The sequence below is a fragment of the Manis javanica genome, chromosome 3 (assembly GCF_040802235.1).
Source record: "Manis javanica isolate MJ-LG chromosome 3, MJ_LKY, whole genome shotgun sequence".
Taxonomy (NCBI): Eukaryota; Metazoa; Chordata; class Mammalia; order Pholidota; family Manidae; genus Manis; species Manis javanica.
This window is the reverse complement of record NC_133158.1, coordinates 40943991-40965085: the sequence shown is the minus strand read 5'-3', so window position 1 is coordinate 40965085 and position 21095 is coordinate 40943991. Positions and strand designations below refer to the sequence as shown.

Below are 21095 nucleotides of genomic sequence, written 5' to 3'. Positions count from 1 at the left end.
CCCTGAATATTTGCTTTCCTGTAATCACTAACTTTCGTGTTTAGTAAAAATGGTGTATCTGAAAATGAGAAAGGTAAGAAAGAGAAAAATCAGCTCAGTATCAGCTAATGTCTGTTGCAGAGAATTTAATGAGTACATGAAATTTCCTGCTTAGAGTTCTGTTTCAAAGGCTAAACTCTAGATTTATTAATGTTCTTTCTCTGATCAAAAGTCTTCTCCTTTGAAAATGTTGACTAAATTTGACACCCTGGTCAAGTGGCATTTGAGAAATTCAAAGCTACTGTTTATTATTATTATTATTACTATTAAGTCCTAAAATTAGGAGTTGGTGTAAATAATTGAAGACCACATGGCACTTAATTAAAACCCTAGTGAGGCTGTCTCCATTCAGGCTGGAGATAATTTATTTGCTTGTTTCTTCCATTTGGGGGAAAAAATCAAGGGTAGTGTTTTTTCTGTTTAATCTCCACATACTCCCTTTTTTACGCTTTTAGACTCCTCCTATGGGCCCCCCGGAAAGACCCTCACATGCTGAATACAACAGTCAGTCTCCCATCAGAGAGCCTTGGGGAGAAAGGCCAAGGGCCCTGGGACGCAGCACCCACCCCACCCTGGCGTCCCTCACTCCCTTCCTGGCCACACAACTTCCCACCCGTCTCGCCTCTACTGCGCCTTGTTTCTGGTCTCTTGCCTTCTTCCTTCTGCCTTCCCTGGAGTGGGATTCCCAGGAATCGCAGCCCATGCCTGCCCCTCTGTTTTTGTCTAGAAGAAAGCAGTAGCTATAGCTCTGAACAAGCTCTTTCTGGGCCAAGATCCCGAAAGTCTAGCCTGGAAAAGCCAGAGAAAACTGAATAGCAGCAGCAATTCAGCTTTGTTAGTTTATTCTTGAGCGTCATTATTTGGTTCTCTCTTACCGTCTTATCGGCAGATAATTTTTGAGACCCTCGTAGACATGCTTGCCACCTGATCCCTAGTCTCTAAGCCAAGGTGGTGAGGGGACCTCTTAGGCCCAGATTCTCTTTCTCAGCAAGCACCCCCCTTCCCCTGCCACCCTGCAGTCCATTTAATGGAGATGAAAGTGGGGGTGGAGTGATGGAAATTGAGCAAGTTAGCGAGTATCTAAAGTAAGGAAATCTTTTCTAGTAGAAGCAGCAGAGTCCTTTTAACCTCACAGTAGGTCCACCATAGGTACTTGGGTTGATAGTGATGCTAATTGCTATCTTTTTTCTTTAGATAGCCTTTTGGCTGGTATTCCTCAGAAGGTCAAGTTCACTGTCACTACTGGCCATTATACAGTAAAAAACGGGGACAGCCTCCAGCTCAGCAATGTGGAGGCCATGCTCATCCTGTGTCACACAGAGAACAGAGCCGTGATCTATTCTAACGCAAGAGGTAAGATGGCAGTCAGCTAGCGAAGGTGAGCACGGCATTGTCACACATCAAGGATAAGGGCCTGTCATCCTTGCCATCCCTCAGCCGGTCTTCTGCTTTTCCCTGTGACTTTCACAGTCCCATTCCACCTGTAGCTGGGCTGTGACCCTGCCCTGGGACCGGGTGCGACACTGGCAGGGATCACCAGAGAGCCATGTATGTGCTGTGTGGCCACGCGGTGCTGACCTTGCTGAGGACTTGGGTTGCAGCATGAAGCCCTGTGCCCGGGCCCCACAATGATTCTCTCCCCGCCTCTACCCGCTCCAGTCCTCTCCCCAAAGAGCAAAAGCAAACTAGCCTTCTTAGGCTCTGGTGAGAAGCCCTAAACCTCCATTCCCCTGGCCCTCTGTGTGAGGGTGGAGAGGGACCCTCTCTGGATTAACTCGTCCGCTGGTGGGGTGGAGTGGGGCACACAGTGCGGGGAAGTGGACAGTGCTTAGGTGTGCCACATAGGAGTGTCTCTCTCTGCCCTCAGACTGAGCTCAGAGACAGTTCTCTGGGCTGCAGCCAGCACCCAGTCAGGCAGTGTTGCTCTGTCATAGGGGCTTTTGTTTCTGATTTTCCTGCTGCTTCCCTCCCACCTTAATTCTTCCAAGACATACTCTGTCATGTACATAGGAACAGCTGGAATTGAGTTGTAACTTCACTGCTGGGCCCATCACCTTCCAGAAGAGAAAGGAACGAGGAAACAATCTATTGGAAGTGACTTTTTCTGTCTTTCCTAGAAAAGGCTTCTGATGCGTCGCTCTGGGTCCAGTCATCTGACAAGGTCACGAGCATCGGTCTGCCTGCCGCACCTGCATACCACCTGATTGAGTTTGAGCTGGAAGTTCTCTCTTTACCTTCAGCTCCAGTAACTGGAGGGGAGAGCAGTGTGCTGGGGATGACAGAGCCCCACAGGAAGCATAAGAACACACAGGAAACTGGCCACTGCATGGCTACCACGGACCACAAAGTAAGGAGGGGCTGGGACTGCACAGCTTGTGGCGGTAGCTATGCCTGTCCTGCTTGTGCACGCAGACAGGACACAGGAGAGGACTTCATTTGAAGTGGCAATTTTCCAACTCCTGATACGCAAGCTCTCATCAGGTTTACCATTTATATCTGTGAATCACCCCTTCTTAGATAAGGGGTCCTCCTTGCAAGGATGGAGATAAATAGGCCCAGTTTTTGTCCTAGCGATTAGGCTAAAGGGAGTTGTGTTTCGGTGTGCTTCAGTTTCTGTCCACTCAGTGTCACATCAGACTTAAAAAGGAAGAGGCTCTGTCGTTTTATGCTCTGGTTCTGGTCTTTGTGTATCCTGAGGTACATGACTTTGGTCCCAGATCTGCAGGGCATCAGCTCACAGATGGCGGTTAGTGTTGTGTTTATTCTGGGCGTGTACATATCTTGTAACACAGATGTTGGTTCTGAGGGCTTTGGAACAGCTAAGTGTAGAAGTATATGCTTATGGCCCCGTAGGACTGTATATATTTGCAGACTTTTAAAGCTGCTGCTTAACAATCTAGGTTCCAGTCAGCAATGTAACAGGCTGCTGGGACAGGCATAGAGGCCGGAGAGACACCCAACAGCTGGGGCAGGGCTGCATGGCAAGGTTCATCTCCAGCACAAAGCCACTCCTTCAAGACTGGGAGAGGCGGCTGTGGCATGTACTGCTTAGAAACCATCAGTCAAGCAAAATGAAGAAACAGAAGACTATGTTCCAAGTTAAAGGACAAGATAAAACTTCAGGAAAAAACCTTAATGAAGCAGAGGTAAGTAATTTACCTGACAGAGTCCAAGTAATGGTCATAAAGACACTCAGTGGACAGGGGAGAAGAATGGATGAATACAGTGAGAACTTGAACAAAGATGGAAAATATAAGAAAGTATCAAACAGAAGTCGCAGAGCTGGAAAGGTTCAACAGGAGACTAGAGGGAGCAGCAGAAGGCGTCAGCGATCTCCAAGGCAAAGCCGGGGAACTCACCCAGTCACAGTAGCCACGAGAAAACGAGAAAAGTGAAGGTGGCTGAAGGGGCTTGTCGGACAACATCAAACACACTGACATTCACATTGTAGGGCCCCAGAACGAGAGAGAGATATGGAGCAGAAATATTATCTGAAGAAATAATGGCTGCAAACTTCCCTAACCTGGGGAAGAAAACAGACACCTACGTCCAGGAAGCCCAAGAGTTCCACATGAGGTGAACCCACAGAGACCCACACCAAGACACAGTAACATTAAAATGTCAAGTTAAAGATAAGGAGAGAGTCTTAAAAGCAGATCCTTCAGCAGAAGCTGTGCAGCCAGAAGGGAGCAGCACATGTATTCAAAGTGCCAACCAACACCGCCCAGCGAGGTTATCATTCAGAACTGAGGAAGGGAGGGAGTTTTCCAGAAGAACGGAAGTTCATCCCCATTAAACTGACCTCACAAGAAATGTTGAAGGGACTTGCTTAACCCGAAAAGAAAGGGACCTAATTAGTAACAAGAACACCCAAAATAGTATAAATCTTACCGGGAGGGTAAATATATAGCATAGGCGGCTGATCAGCTGCTCATAAAGCTAGTGTGAAGGTTAAGAGATAAGAGTAGTAGAAATAGCTATGGTTACAGTAACTAAGGTACATGCAAAGTGAAAAGAGTAACATGGCATGAAAACCACACAACGCAGGCTGGGAGAGTGATGCTGAGCTTTAGATGGGATCAGACCTGACTTGTCCTCGACTTTAAGAGACTGACAGGGACACGAGTTATATGTAAACCTCAAAGCAAAAACCTATAGTAAATACCCAAGAGATAAAGAGAAGGAATAAAGCATACCACTGAAGGAAGTCATCAGACCACAAGGGAACAGAGCAAGAGAAGAGGAAAGGAACAGAGAAGAACTACAAAAACAGCCAGAAAACGATTAACAGAATGTCAATAAGCACGTACCTATCAGTAATTTCTCTGAATGTAAATGGGTTAAATTCTCCAATCAAGAGAAACAGAGTGACTGAATGGATTAAAAAAACAAGACCCTTCTATATGCTGCCTGCAAGAGCCTCACTTTAGATGTAAGGACACACGCAGTCTGAAAGTGAAGGGATGGAAAAACACACTCCATGTAAACGGAAACCGAAGGGAAGCTGGGTAGTTTTATCAGACGAAATAGACTTGAAAGCAAAGACTGTAACAAAACACAAAGAAGGGTATTACGTAATGATGAAGGGATCAATCTAACAATAAGATACATTTGTAAATATTTAAGCACCCAACATAGGAGCACCTAAATATATAAAGTAAATATTAAAAGACATAAAGGAAGAAATAGACACTAATACAATAATAGGCTTCAGTACCCCACTCACATCCATGAATAGATAATTCAAACAGAAAATCAGTAAGGAAACATTGTCTATAAACAATATGTTAAGCCAGACAGACTTAATGGATATTTTTAGAACATTCTATCCAAAAGCAACAGAGTACACATTTTTCTCAAGTGCACATGAAACATTTTCCAAGATAGATTGTATGTTCAGCCACAAAACAAGTCTTAACAAATTTGAGAGGATTGAAGTCATATCAAGTATCTTTTTCAACCACAATGGTAGGAAACTAAAAAGTAATTTCATGGAAAAAAAAACTGGAAAATTCACGTGTGTGGAGATTAAACAACATGGTACTGAACAACTAATGCATCAAAGAGGGGGAAATCCTTGAAACAACAGAAATGGAATTGTACCATACCGGAGTTTGTGGGAGGCAGCAAAAGCATGTCTAAGAAGGAAGCTCACAGTGGTACATACTTACACCTCAGGAAATAAGAAAAGTGTCAAACAGCTTAACTTTTTATCACAGGGAACTAGGAAAAAAATAATTGAAGCCCAGAGTTAGTAGAAGGAAGGAAATAACAAAGCTTAGAGAATAAATGAAACAGACCAAAAAGATAATAGAAAAGAGCAATCAAAACTGAACTGATTTAGAGCTCATTCTTTGGAAAGGTAGAATTGGCACTTTTAGCTAGACTTACCAAGAAAGAAAGAGAAGACTCAAGCAAATAAAATCAGAAATGAAAGAGGTGTTATGTAACTGATGTTACATAAATAGAAACAATCATGAGACTACTATGAATGATTATATGCCAGTAAATTGGACAACCTAGAAGAAATGGATAAATTCTTAGAAACAGAACCGATTAAGATTGAATCATGATGAAATAGAAAATCTGAACAGGCCATTTACTAGTAAGATTGACAGTAATGAAAAATCTTCGAACAAATGAAAGTCAGATGGCTTCACTGGTGAATTCTACCAAACATTCAAAGAAGAATTAATACAATCCTTCTCAAACTCTTCTAAAAAAAGGGGAGAGGTTGGATCTCTTCCAGACTAATGAGGCCAGCATTACTCTGATACCAAAACCATACAAGGACACTGCAAGAGAAGGAAATTGCAGGCCAATATCCCTAATGAACATGGGTGCACAAATCCTCAGCAAAATACTAGCAAAGCAAATTCAACAGGATATTGAAAGGGTCATAAACCATGATCAAGTGGGATTTATTCCAGGTATGCAAGGATAGTTCAACATCTGCCTATCAGTAATTGTGGCAAAATGAACCAGTAACAAGATCAGACAGTAATAAAATGAAGGATAAAAATCATATGATCATCTCAGTAGATGCAGAAAGAGCATTTGGCCAAATTCAACAACCATTTATGATAAAAACTCTTAACAAAGAAGATATACAGGGAACAAAGCAGGGTACACAGGTATTGAGGTCAACGTAATAAAGGCCATGTGTGATAAACCACAGCTAACATACTCAGTGGTGAAAAGCTTAAAGCTTTTCTTGTAAGACAAGGAACCAGACAAGGATGCCCACTCTCACCAGTTTCATTCAACATAGTGTTGGAAGTTCAGGCCACAGCAGTTAGGCAAGGGGGGAGAAAGACATACAGACTGGAAAGGAACAAGTAAAACTGTCACTATTTGTAGATGATATGATACTCTACATAGAAAACCCTAAAGATTCCTTGAGAAAACTGTTAGAACTAATAAACAAATTGCGTAAAGTTGTAGGATACAAAAGCAATACACAAAAATCTGTTATATTTCTGTACTCATAAAGAACTATCAGAGAAATAAAACAATCCCATTTATAACTGCATCAAACAATAAAATACCTGGGAATAAATTTAACCAAGGAGGTGAAAGGCCTGTTTATTGAAAACTAGAACATTGATTGAAGAAATTAAAGAAGGCACAAATAAATGGAAAAATGTTCTGTGCTCCTGGATTGGAAGAATTAATATTGTTATGCTCTCCAAACTACCCAAAACAATGTACCAATTCCACACAACCACTGTCAAAATTCCAATGGCATTTTTCACAGAAATAGAACAAACAGTCCTAAAATTTGTGTGGAACCCAAAAAGACCCCAGGTAGCCAAAGCAATCTTGAGAAAGAAGAACAAAGCTGGAGGTATCATGCCCCCTAATTTCAAACTATATTGCAAAGCTATAGTAATTTTTTAAAGCAGTATTGGATTAGCATAAGTACAGACATATAGGTCAGTGGAACAGATAGAGAGCTCAGAAATCACCCCATGTGCATATGGCCAATTAATTTACAACAGTGGAGCCAAGAATATATAATGGAGAAAGGTTGGTCTCTCCAATAAATGGTGTTGGAAAAACTGGATGACTACATGCAAAAGAATGAATCTAGACCACTATCTAACACATAGTTCAAATTGGATTAAAAACTTGAATGTAAGACCTGAAGCAATAAAACTCTTAGAAGGTGGTAAGCTCCTGATACCAGCCTTGGCAATGATTTTACTAATCTGACACCAGAAGCAAAAGCAAGAAAGGTGAAAATAAAGTAGCAGGACGACATCAAACCAAAATGCTTCTGCTCAGCGAAGGGAACCACCAACAAAATATTCACAAAGCACATGATCCGATAAGGGGTTAGTACTAAGTATATAAAGAACTTGTACAGCTTAATAGCCAACAATCTGATTAAAAAATGGGCAGAAGATCTGAATAGAAATTTTTCTAAAGAAGACATACAGGTGGACAACAGGTGCATGAAAAGATGCTCCACTTGCTAATTGTCAGGGAAATGCAAATCACAGCCCCAATGAGATAGCACCTCACACCTGTCAGAATGGCTATTAAAAGACAAGAAATAATGAGTGTTTTTGAGAATGTAGAGAAAAGGGAACCCTTGTACACTGTTGGTGGGAATAAAAATTGGTGTAGCCACAATGGAAAACTATGGATGCTCCTCAAAAAATGAAAAATAGAATTACCTTATGATCCATCAGTTCTAATTCTGGGTATTTATCCAAAGAAAATGAAAACACTCAACTTGAAAACACACACACATACACATGCACGCATGCACATGCGCACACACACACACATTCACCACAGCATCATTTACAGTAGCCAAGATACGGCAGCAAACTACATGTTCGCAGAGAGACGGACAGGTAAAGATGATGTAGCACATGAATGCATGGAATACTACTGAGCCACAGAAAAGGAAGGGAATCTTAACATTTGTGACAATGTGAATGGACCTATGTCTAATAGGTCAGATGGAGAAAGACAAATACTGTATGATTTATTTTATGTGTGGAATCTTAAAACAGAAACAGAAACAAAGCTCATAGGTACAGAAAACAGATTTATGGTTGCCAGAAATTGCTGGACCTTTTTTTTTTTCAATTTAAATAAACTGAATAATTTTTTAAAAGACACATATGCACAAAAGCAGTTGGCTCAAAGGCTAAGAAACACAGTTGCTGCAAGATGATGATTGCATAGGACAGACAAGTCAGCATTTTCTAATCAGCAGTCTCCTCAGGGTTAGTGTTTTGATTTTCGTGCCTTGAAGTTTCTTCCCTTCTTATGTGATAACAGAGTTCAGGAGGGAAAGATGATAATTATTTCAGCAAGAGTACATAGTGCTGAATGAACAAGTATTCTTTACTCAGTATATTCATTTGTTCCTTGAGGAAAATAAAAATGAAGCTTGAGACCTGGTTTCTGCCCTTAAGGGAGTTAATAGCTTGGTCTATGCTGCATCCAAAACCTGATTGGTTTTCAGTTATGTATTCAGCTTCATAATGGATTAAGTGTTTGGATAATTTGTTTAATGTTTTGACAGTTCATGATTGATTATGTGGATTATGTCATTTGGACATAGCGATTAAAGCATTTTGTCATAGCTTCCTGCACATGACCTACCCCTGGCATCGTGGCCACAGGTTGTGAGCATAGCCAGGTGAGTTCACACTGTGCACTGCAGCACCTGCTTAGAGCCTTTAAGACCTGGTGACTCCTGGGAGTTCTGCCAGTTTCGTGTCCTGTTTTTCTTGCCTGTGTACATAGCTTCATATCTCTCCCTGTGCATGTGTTTATCAGGCTTTTCCTGTCTGCATAAGGAATGGAAAAGCCATCCAGTGTCTGGCAGTTGGCAGCACTGTGGACTTGGGTGTCTGGTGCTGGTGGCAGCTGTGTAGGCAGGCCAGTGGTCTGAGTGCACGTCTGTTTCTCCTCAGGTGTCCATCGACTGCCCATGGTCCATCTACTCCACCGTCATCGCACTGACATTCAGTGTGCCCTTCAGGACCACACACACTCTGCTGTCAGCTGGCACACGGTAAAGGGGGCGTGGATTCCAGGCCTTGCTCCTGGCCTAGGCTCTCCTACAGGGAGACCCTTATCATTCTGAGCTTGGCCTTGGTGACACTTGGTGTGTTGTCCTGGGTAACCATGATGCCACTGTCCACCTGCTGAAACTCACAGGAACCCCTGGGGTCCTATAGCATCCAGTCTAAATTCACGTCACCCTAGCTGCCTCCAAAAGGACTTTGCACAGTTGGCTTGTGGACTGTGGGATCTAAACCAAGTCTGCATTTGGCTACAATTTTTCAAGCCACTGACCCCTTGACAACCTTGGGTTAGCTGTCCTCTAGCAGGCCCCCCCTGTGGGTCTGACTGGCTTGTCCTCTGGGTTTGCTTACCTGTCGAAGCTCAGTCACCTGTGCAGCGAGGCTTCCCAGCAGCCCTGGCACTTTGGGTCAGGGGGCCCTTTGTTGTGGGCTCTGGGGCCCCTGGATACAGGGGCACTCCCCATCCTCCACACCCCTGGTGTGACAGCCAAAACCGCCTGCAGACACGGCCCAGCTGAGAGCCAGCCACTCATTGCTACAGAGGCTGGACTAGATTCAGATTCAGCCTTTGCACAAGAAAGCTTGGTGGTGTCCTGTGCTGCTGTGTCCCTGGGTCCACACACACGGGGCCTGTTTGTGCCCCCCCAGGTGATGATGCTGACGATGACCCCAGGGCTCGGGGGCCTGGCCTCTCGCTGTACATTCCCTTTGCTTTCATCAGTGATGTTTGTGTAATTGGAAACAAAAAGGTCAGAGCCATACTTAGAGTGGGACATTGTACTAGCACTATTTTCCTTCCTTCAAATTACAGTGAGGAAACTAGATAGATACTAATGGTAAGACTGGCCTTTTAAAGCTCCTCTTCACTGCCACAGAATTGAAGTGAACCCCTACTTGTTTCTTTCCTATATGACTTACTAAAACCTGTTCTGTGTTTAGGAAAATCAGTTATGATCATGTAATAATGCTGGATCAGAAACAACGTCCTTTGATCCATTTTTCCCCAGAAATAGCTTTCCTAGAAAGATTAGGGTTTTTTGTGACACTTGTACATGTGAAATCAGAAGTAGAAATATGTGTACTAACTAGCTATTAATTTACTGTGTCACTTTTTTGATTCCCTAAGAAAGGTCTTTTTAACAAAGCTAAAATATACTTAATAAAGTTCTTAAGTGTCAAGATCATATTTTTTATTTTTCTGCTTTAGGAAGTATGTTCAAGTTTCCGTCCAGAATTTGTCAGAACTTGACTTTCAGCTGTCAGATAGTAATCTTGCAGATATTGGTGATAGTACCGACTTGCAACTGATTCCGCTGAACACAAGATCCCAGCAGGTACCTGTTTTCTAGAGTTGAGCATAAACTCAACAGAATGCAGGGTAAGATAAGGATGATGGAGTATGCATAGCGTTTTGATGAAAATGACACTGACTGGGCCTTCCAGTACAGGGACAGTCTTACTGGTGGTGATTTGTGATAGCCTGAGTCCTCAGCTTGGCTGCAGTAGTGTGCATGTCTGCGTTTCCCTGTGGGCCAGGTGGTATGGTGGGTGGGTTATGAGAGAGACTGACGGGTGTAAATCTTAAATCGCCCAGCTCTATGCGCAGCTCATTCTTGAGCCTCTGTATTCGGCATGGGCACGTGACCCCAGGAGATCGTGCCATGTGTCCCGTCCTGCCTGTGCCCAGGGCAGAGACCTTAGGGGCTGGTGCAGCTTGTGAAGGAGCCACATTCATGCTCATGCCATCTGGTTGTTGTGACCTTACCTCTTATCTTCATTTGTCATGTGTTTAGACAGTAAATGTTGAGTGCTTAGAAGATCAAAGTTTTTCTTAATGATGGCTAATCTTTAGCATTTTCAGAGAATTTTCCCAGCTAACGTTTGCCCCATTTCAAATGCTACCCAAGTCTGTCCCTGTGCTTATAGCTGTGGACTTTGTCTGAGGTGGTGCTAGTTCCTCATGTAACTTATATTAAATGCACAGTAACTGGCATGGATGTAAAGATGTCCTTTTTAAGTGGTTGATGGCATTTCCCATTTTGGAAATGTATGGTATACAGTATACCAATAAATGTTCTTTGAGCATTTTTTATGAACCCCTATGCCATGAGCCCATGGAATCATAAAACCTCAGAACCTTTTTGCCAACTTCTTGCAGTCTTCTTTGGGGGAGGGCTGGGCAGGATGAGCGGGGGTGGGAGGGCGGGCGTGGGAGCAGGCTCTGGCAGCCCACCTCTCGCCTTGGGCATGCGTTCCCATTGTGCCAAGTGCACTGTGGGTGGCCTGTTGGCCCTGTCTCCTGTGAGTGCAGTGACAGCCAACTCTTCGTTGCAGCCTCTCCGCAGCAAGCAGTCGGTGTTCTTCGTCTGGGAGCTGAAGTGGGCGGGAGTGCCCCCGCCTCCGCTGCGTGGCCAGTTCTCCGTGGGCTTCTCCCCAGCTTCTGCCAAGCAGCTGTCTATCTCCTTAAAGCCGTATACTTATGACTTCCAAGTGGAAAACTTTTTCGTATGTATTGTGTTACTTTTTTGGTGGGGATGTGGAGCAGAATGAAAGGTAGCATTGTATTCTTTATGATTGAAAAAAATCAGACAAAATCTTTGAATATTATGAAGCAAGTGGTCAAGGAAAAGAATAAACACAGTAAACAGATCGCCAGTGACCATACTTTGGAGCCCCAGGTCTTCCTCAGTGATATGCCTGATCCCCATGCATGCTTGCTGTGAGCTGGGTGTGAAGACCCAAGACCCCTTCCCTATTGTCCCTCTTCTCTTCAGTACATTGACCTACTGATGTCCTGAAACTTTTTCTTAGTCATTTCATCTTGATCATTAGTTGCTACACAGGGGGATTACTTTATAAAGGCAGGTCTCCAGTTTTTTGAGAGGAAAACAAAGTATCACAGAAACTTACTACCATGAAGCTTCTCCACACCCTGCTCATTAAGAGTGGGGCTGAAGGTGGCTTCATGCCTGGTGAGGAGATTCAGTTGTGTTTTTGTCCCTTCAGTGGGATTGTTGGGTTCTGTGATAGGTAAATGTAAATGTAAATATAAAACTTTGTGGTGTTTCTCTTTACTACTGAAGTTGTCCTACAGCACTTTGAGAAGGTGTTTGTATTCATAGCTCTTGGTGTTGGCAGATTTTTAATACTTCTTTCCAACCAAAACACTATTTGTTCTGCTCTGTTTTTTTTTTTTCTTTTTGAGAGGGCATCTCTCATATTTATTGATCAAATGGTTGTTAACAACAATAAAATTCTGTATGGGGGTGTCAGTGCTCAATGCACAATCATTAATCCATCTCAAGCCTAATTCTCGTCAGTCTCCAATCTTCTGAAGCATAACGAACAAGTTCTTACATGGTGAACGAATTCTTACATAGTGAATAAGTTCTTACATGGTGAACAGTACAAGGGCAGTCATCACAGAAACTTTCGGTTTTGATCACGCATTATGAACTATAAACCATCAGGTCAAATATGAATATTTGTTTGATTTTTTATACTTGATTTATATGTGGATCCCACATTTCTCCCTTTATTATTATTATTATTTTTATTTTTAATAAAATGCTGAAGTGGTAGGTAGATGCAAGATAAACATAGTTTAGTGTTGTAAGAGAGCAATTTTAGATGATCATGTGTGTGCCTGTAGACTATGTGCTAATCCAAGCTAGACAAAGGCAATAAAACATCCACGGATGCAGAAGCTTTCTCTCAAAACAGGGGGGTGAGGTTCTAAGCTTCACCACTGTTGTTCCCCGATTTCTCACCTGATGGCCCCCCTGCGACTGTGCCTGTCTTAGGTTGTTCCTCCCTTGAGGAATCTTACCCGTCTCTGGCTAACCAGTCATCTTCCGGGGCCATACAGGGAGATGTAAAGTTGGTAAGTGAGAGAGAAGCCATATTGTTTGAAAAGGTTAGCTTTTTTACTTCTTTGCAGATTTATGCCCTGTGGCTTCTATGCCCAGCATTTGTCTTGAGGTATCTTTACCACTTGGAGGAATTATGATACTCGGTAAATTCGATATGAGGCATGAATTCTATTTAAGGGTTGTAATTAGGAAGGAAGAAGTAATGCTATAGAGGTAGCAGATGGAAGAAAACATGGTAGGATTGATTATTTCTTTGACATATCTTCTTGTAGAGTAACTTGAGCATGTATAGGTTTTAAACTACTAACTAAATTGCGCACACATATTAACATAATAGGAATACAGTTACATAAACAAAGCAGATCTATAATTACCAGCCATCTCCAGTGAAGCCAAGAAAACCAGTTAGGCACCCTAGGCATTTGTGAAAATTTGTCTATGATATGATGGATATTGTCCAACTGTACTTGAACAGTCTGAGAGAAATCAGACAAAGCAACCCATTTCTGGGAACTGTTCACATCCCATATGTTCTTTTAACCGTAGATAGTCTGTAGTCGTAAGATTTTGGAGCACTGCAACTTGCACTTCTCCTAATTCTTGGTTGAGTTCCAACAGTATAGATCCAGTCAAATTTGTTGTTTTACTGTATGCACAGGCCAGCTTAGATATCTCCTTCTTCATTCCAATGGCAAGTCCAGGAAATGGTGGGATGGATGCAGCTACAACTGCAGCATCGCCTGGATCTTTGTGGAGGTTTTTTGATGATCATCTTCTGGTATGAGTCTTCCAGAGAGTGCTGGTGTTGGAAGTTCTTCATATCGTACCTTAGTTCATTTTCTGGGTAGCCAAATTAGGCTTTGATCTTCTGTATAAAAACAAACAGACCCTTTGCCCACACTTTGATATGCCCTTTATACCATTGTGTGGAACTCATTGGAGGTCACCACACAGGAACTGCTTTTTTTTTTTTTTTTAATTAAGAGAAAGGAATATTATCAGAAAAGTGTACCTCCATAGCCAATCATCTGAACACCCTTTAAGTGATCAAAATTAAGGATATTTAAAGCATGCGTTAATCTTTAATTTACCATTAGTTTTATCCTATCAAGGAGTAATCCCCCTTTTCTTTCTTTCTTTTTTTTTTTTCATCTTTAATCTACACTTACCTGAAGAATACTATGTTTACTAGGCTCTCCCCTATACCAGATCCCCCCTATAAACCACATTACAGCATAGCAAATGTTGTGGAATCACTACTTGTCTTCTCTGTGTTGGCAGCCCTCCCCCTTCTCTCTCCCCCCCATGCATGCTAATCTTAATACCCACTTTCTTCTTCCCCACCTTATCCCTCCCTAACCACCCATCCTCCCCAGTCCCTTTCCCTTTGGTACCTGTTAGTCCATTTTTGGGTTCTGTAATTCCGCTGCTGTTTTGTTCCTTCAGTTTTTCCTTTGTTCTTATACTCCTCAGATGAGTGAAATCATTTGGTATTTCTCTTTCTCTGCTTGGCTTATTTCACTGAGCACAATACCCTCCAGCTCCATCCATGTTGCTGCAAATGGTAGGATTTGCCCTTTTCTTATGGCTGAGTAGTATTCCATTGTGTATATGTACCACATCTTCTTTATCCATTCCTCTACCAATGAACATTTAGGTTGCTTCCAATTCTTGGCTATTGTAAATAGTGCTGCGATAAACATAGGGGTGCACCTGTCTTTCTCAAACTTGATTGCTGCGTTCTTAGGGTAAATTCCTAGGAGTGGAATTCCTTGGTCAAATGGTACGTCTGTTTTGCGCATTTTGATGAACCTCCATACTGCTTTCCACAATGGTTGAACTAATTTACATTCCCACCAGCAGTGTAGGAGGGTTCCCCTTTCTCCACAGCCTCGCCAACATTTGTTGTTGTTTGTCTTTTGGATGGCAGCCATCCTTACTGGTGTGAGGTGATACTTCATTGTAGTTTTAATTTGCATTTCTCTGATAATTAGCGATGTGGAGCATCTTTTCATGTGTCTGTTGGCAATCTGTATTTCCTTTTTGGAGAATTGTCTGTTCAGTTCCTCTGCCCATTTTTTAATTGGGTTATTTGTTTTTTGTTTGTTGAGGCGTGTGAGCTCTTTATATATTCTGGACGTCAAGCCTTTATCGGATCAGTCATTTTCAAATATATTCTCCCATACTGTAGGGTTCTTTTTTGTTCTATTGATGGTGTCTTTTGCTGTACAGAAGCTTTTCAGCTTAATATAGTCCCACTTGTTCATTTTTGCTGTTGTTTTCCTTGTCCGGGGAGATATGTTCAAGAAGAGGTCACTCATGTTGATGTCTAAGAGGTTTTTGCCTGTTTTTTTCCAAGAGTTCAATGGTTTCATGACTTACATTCAGGTCTTTGATCCATTTTGAGTTTACTTTTGTATATGGGGTTAGACAATGATCCAGTTTCAATCTCCTACATGTAGCTGTCTAGTTTTGCCAGCACCATCTGTTGAAGAGACTGTCATTTTGCCATTGTATGTCCTTGGCTCCTTTATCAAATATTAATTGACCATATTTGTTTGGGTTAATGTCTGGAGTCTCTAATCTGTTCCACTGGTCTGTGGCACTGTTCTTGTGCCAGTACCAAATTGTCTTGATTACTATGGCTTTATAGTAGAGCTTGAAGTTGGGGAGTGAGATCCCCCCTACTTTATTTTTCTTTTTCAGGATTGCTTTGGCTATTCGGGGTCTTTGGTGTTTCCATATGAATTTTTGAATTATTTGCTCCAGTTGATAGAAGAATGTTGCTGGTAATTTGAGAGGGATTGCAACAAATCTGTATATTGCTTTGGGCAGGATGGCCATTTTGACAATATTAATTCTTCGTAGCCATGAGCATGGGATGAGTTTCCATTTGTTAGTGTCCCCTTGAATTTCTCTTAAGAGTGACTTGTAGTTTTCAGGGTATAGGTCTTTCACTTCTTTGGTTAGGTTTATTCCTAGGTATTTTATTCTTTTTGATGCAATTGTGAATGGAATTGTTTTCCTGATTTCTCTTTCTATTGGTTCATTGTTAGTGTACAGGAAAGCTACAGATCTCTGTGTGTTAATTTTGTATCCTGCAACTTTGCTGTATTCCGATATCAGTTCTAGTAGTTTTGGAGTGGAGTCTTTAGGGTTTTTTATGTATAATATCATATCATCTGCAAATAGTGACAGTTTAACTTCTTCTTTACCAATCTGGATTCCTTGTATTTCCTTGTTTTGTCTGATTGCCGTGGCTAGGACCTCCAGTACTATGTTAAATAACAGTGGGGAGAGTGGGCATCCCTGTCTTGTTCCCGATCTCAGAGGAAAAGCTTTCAGCTTCTCACTGTTCAGTATGATGTTGGCTGTGGGTTTATCATATATGGCCTTTATTATGTTGAGGTACTTGCCCTCTATGCCCATTTTGCTGAGAGTTTTTATCATGAATGGATGTTGAATTTTGTTGAATGCTTTTTCAGCATTTATGGAGATGATCATGTGGGTTTTTTTTGTTGTTGATGTGGTGGATGATGTTGATGGATTTTTGAATGTTGTACCATCCTTGCATCCCTGGGATGAATCCCACTTGATCATGGTGTATGATCCTTTTGATATATTTTTTAATTCGGTTTGCTAATATTTTATTTAGTATTTTTGCATCTACATTCATCAGGGATATTGGTGTGTAATTTTCTTTTTTTGTGGGGTCTTTGCCTGGTTTTGGTATTAGGGTGATGTTGGCTTCATAGAATGAGTTTGGGAGCATTCCCTCCTCTTCTATTTTTTGGAACACTTTAAGTAGAATGGGTATTATGTCTTCTCTGTGTGTCTGATAAAATCCCGAGGTAAATCCGTCCGGCTCCGGGGTTTTGTTCTTGGGTAGTTTTTGATTACCAGTTCAATTTGTTTGCTCATAATTGGTTTGTTTAACTTTTGTGTTTCTTCCTTGGTCAGTCTTGGGAAGTTGTATTTTTCTAGGAAGTTGTCCATTTCTTCTAGGTTTTCCAGCTTGTTGGCATATAGGTTTTCATAGTAGTCCTTAATAATTCTTTGTATTTCTGTGGAGTCTGTTGTGATTATTCCGTTCTCATTTCTCATTCTGTTGATTTGTGTTGATTCTCTTTTTCTCTTAATAATTTTGGCTAGAGGCTTATCTATTTTGTTTATTTTCTCAAAGAACCAGCTCTTGGTTTCGTTGATTTTTGCTACTGTTTTATTCTTCTCAATTTTGTTTATTTCTTCTCTGATCTTTATTAAGTCCCTCCTTCTGCTGACTTTAGGCCTCATTTGTTCTTCTTTTTCCAGTTTCGATAATTGTGATGTTAGACTATTCATTTGGGATTGTTCTTCCTTCTTCAAGTGTACCTGGATCGCTATATACTTTCCTCTTAAGACTGCTTTCGCTGCGTCCCACAGAAGTTGGGGCTTTGTGTTGTTGTTGTCATTTGTTTCTATATATTCCTTGATCTCTATTTTGATTTGTTCATTGATCCATTGATTATTTAGAAGCATGTTGTTAAGCCTCCATGTGTTTGTGAGCCTTTTTGTTTTCTTTGTAGAATTTCTAGTTTTATACCTTTGTGGTCTGAAAAATTGGTTGGTAGAATTTCAGTATTTTGGAATTTACTGAGGCTCTTTTTGTGAGCTAGTATGTGGTCTATTCTGGAGAATGTTCCATGTGCACTTGAGAAGAATGTATATCCTGTTGCTTTTGGATGTAGAGTTCTATAGATGTCTATTAGGTCCATCTGTTCTAGTGTGTTGTTCAGTGCCTGTGTGTCCTTACTTATTTTCTGCCTGGTGGATCTATCCTTTGGGGTGAGTGGTATGTTGAAGTCTCCTAAAATTAATGCATTGCAGTCAATTTCCCTCTTTAGTTCTGTTAGTATTTGTTTCACATATGCTGGTGCTCGTGTGTTGGGTGCATATATATTTAGAATGGTTATATGATTTTGTTGGACTGAGCCCTTTATCATTATGTAGTGTCCTTCTTTATCTCTTGTTACTTTCTTTGTTTTGAAGTCTATTTTGTCTGTTATTAGTACTGCAACCCCTGCTTTCTTCTCACTGTTGTTTGCCTGAAATATGTTTTTCCATCCCTTGACTTTTAGTCTGTGCATGTCTTTGGGTTTGAGGTGAGTTTCTTGTAAGCAGCATATAGATGGGTCTTGCTTTTTTATCCAATCTATTACTCTGTGTCTTTTGATTGGTGCATTAAGTCCATTTACATTTAGGGTGACTATTGAGAGATATGTACTTACTGCCATTGCAGGCTTTAGATTCGTGGTTACCAAAGGTTCAATGTTAGCCTTTTTCGTATCTTACTGCCTAACTTAGCTCACTTAATTAGCTGTTATATACACTGTCTGGGGATTCTTTTCTTCTCTCCCTTCTTATTCCTCCTCCTCCATTCTTCATATGTTGTGTGTTTTGTTCTGTGCTCTTTTTAGGGGTGCTCCCATCTAGAGCAGTCCCTGTAAGATGCCCTGTAGAGGTGGTTTGTGGGAAGCAAATTCCCTCAACTTTTGCTTGTCTGGGAATTATTTAATCCCACCATCATATTTAAATGATAGTCGTCCTGGGTACAGTATCCTTGGTTCAAGGCCCTTCTGTTTCATTGCATGAAATATATCATGCCATTCTCTTCTGGCCTGTAGGGTTTCTGTCGAAAAGTCTGATGTTAACCTGATGGGTTTTCCTTTATAGGTGACCTTTTTTTCTCTAGCTGTCTTTAAAACTCTTTCCTTGTCCTTGTTCCTTGCCATTTTAATTATTATGTGTCTTTGTGTTGTCCTCCTTGGATCCTTTCTGTTGGGGGTTCTGTGTATTTCCGTGGTCTGTTTGATTATTTCCTCCCCCAGTTTGGGGAAGTTTTCAGCAATTATTTCTTCAAAGAGACTTGCTATCCCTTTTCCTCTCTTTTCTTCTTCTGGTACCCCTATAAGACGGATATTATTCCTTTTGGTTTGGTCACGTAGTTCTCAGTATTGTTTCGTTCCTGGAGATCCTTTTATCTCTCTCTATGTCAGCTTCTATACGTTCCTGTTCTCTGGTTTCTATTCCTTCAATGGCCTCTTGCATCTTATCCATTCTGCTTATAAATCCTTCCAGGGTTTGTTTCACTTCTGTGATCTCCTTCCTGACATCTGTGATTTCCCTCCAGACTTCATCCGATTGCTCTTGCATTTTTCTCTGCATCTCCGTCAGCATGTTCATGATTTTTATTTTGAATTCATTTTCAGGAAGACTGGTTAGGTCTGTTTCCTTCTCAGGTGTTGTCTCTGTGATCTTTGTCTGCCTGTAATTTCGCCTTTTCATGGTGATAGAGATAGTTTGCAGAGCTGGTATGAGTGACAGCTGGAAGAGCTTTCCTTCTTGTTGGTTTGTGGCCTTCCTCTCCTGGGAGAACAGCGACCTCTAGTGGCTTGTGGTGGGCAGCTGTGCGCAGACAGGGCTTCTGCTTCCTGCCTGGTTGCTATGGAGTTTATCTCCTCTGTTGCTGTTGGTGTGGCCTGGCTGGGCTGCTCCTCCAAAATGGTGAATCCCCATTGGAGGGGGAGCGGCCGGGAGGCTATTTATCTCCGTAAGGAGCCTCTGTGCTCCCTGCTGCCCAGGGGCTTAGAGTGCCCAGAGATCCCCAGATTCCCTGCCTCTGGGCTAAGTGTCCTGTCCTGCCCCTTGAAGACTTCCAAAAAGCACTTTCCAAACCAAAAGAACAACTGCAACAACAAAAGAAAAAAAAATTAAATAAATAATTTTTTTAAAAAAAGGAAAAACGCGATTTTCCTTTTCCTCAGGCGCTGGTCTCAGGCACCTGCTCACCGGTCTTGCTGCCCTGTTTCCCTAGTATTGGGGTCCTTGTCCCTTTAAGGCTTCCAAAAAGCAGTCGCCAACAACAACAAAAATAAAGCCACTCCCGTTTCTTTGTTCTCTGGCGTCAGCCTCAGGCACCCGCTCACCGGTCCTGCCGCCCTGTTTCCCTAGTATCCAGGATCCCGCGCATGCACTGCGTCTGTGCTCTGGTCCGGATGGCTGGGGCTGGGTGTTCAGCAGTCCTAGGCTCCCTCCCTGCTGACTCCTCTCCTCCTGCCGGGAGCTAGGGGCAGGGGCACTCGGGTCCTGCCGGGCTGGGGCTTGTATCTTACCCCCTTCACGAGGCCCTGGGTTCTCGCAGGTGTGGATGTGGTCTGGATGTTGTCCTGTGTCCTCTGGTCTCTATTTTAGGAAGAGTTGTCTTTGTTATATTTTCATAGATAATGTAGTTTTGGGAGGAGATTTCTGCTGCTCTACTCACGCCTCCATCTTGGCTCCGCCTCTGTTCTGCTCTGTTTTGTTTAACTGTCTTTATTAGCATTGGAGTTAAACATAATCACTAGCACTCTATTTCTTTTTGTAGTACCAGTGGGCTACTTTTTGATGTGTTAATGTCACATCACGTTTGGTAAATAGTCTGCATGAATTCAGTCTGATTTACTTGGTGCAGATGATTATGCTAGTTAGCAGTTCTCACTTCTCTCTCGTTTTTGTGTCCCCTTCAGATGAGGAGTATAGAAATGTTTTCCTGAAGAACTGTGTGCACAGAGCACAAGGCCAGAGGGAGCTCTTCAGCTGGCATTCTCAAGACAGAAGTGAGAAATATAGATAGCACTTTTAAGAAAACTTTGAGATATAACTTATGTGCCCTTAGGTTCACCTGTTTGACGCATGCAACTCACTGAACACAGGGGAGTAACAGACTTGTGCCAGCATAGCCGTGATCTCACTATAGATCATGTTGGTCATCCAGAAAGAAACCTGTTCCCTGGTAGCAGCCACTTCTCATCTCTTCCTCTTCTCAACTCGAGAAGGCCACTAGTCCAGAGGCAGGGCTGCTCACACCCTCATCTTGTCTGAGCAGTTCATAAGTTGTGATCACTTCATGGGTGATCTTGCAGCAGGCTTCTTGACTTAGCATTATGTCCTCAGGGCTGTGCCAGGACTTCATTCCTTTAAGTGGTTGAACGATGTTCTGTTTGGGGGGCAGACCACATTTTGCCTTTCCGTGTATCTCCATTCCATGTCTGGACATTTGGCTTGTTTCCACCTTGGGGCTGTCGTGAGAAATGATGCCATGGAAACCCCGTGT

At 42.1% G+C, this 21095-nt stretch overlaps 1 protein-coding gene across 6 annotated transcripts in view; it reads left to right on the top strand.

Annotated features, from left to right (window-relative positions):
• Positions 1-21095, top strand: part of TRAPPC10 (trafficking protein particle complex subunit 10) — a 132184-nt gene that overhangs the window by 105586 nt on the left and 5503 nt on the right. For all 6 annotated transcript variants that reach the window (XM_036994830.2, XM_073231267.1, XM_036994833.2 and 3 more), the window contains 5 exons: positions 1234-1392; positions 2157-2386; positions 8979-9079; positions 10300-10426; positions 11427-11597. In XM_036994830.2, the coding sequence (XP_036850725.2) occupies positions 1234-1392; positions 2157-2386; positions 8979-9079; positions 10300-10426; positions 11427-11597 (788 nt within the window). The remainder of the gene's footprint in view (positions 1-1233; positions 1393-2156; positions 2387-8978; positions 9080-10299; positions 10427-11426; positions 11598-21095) is intronic.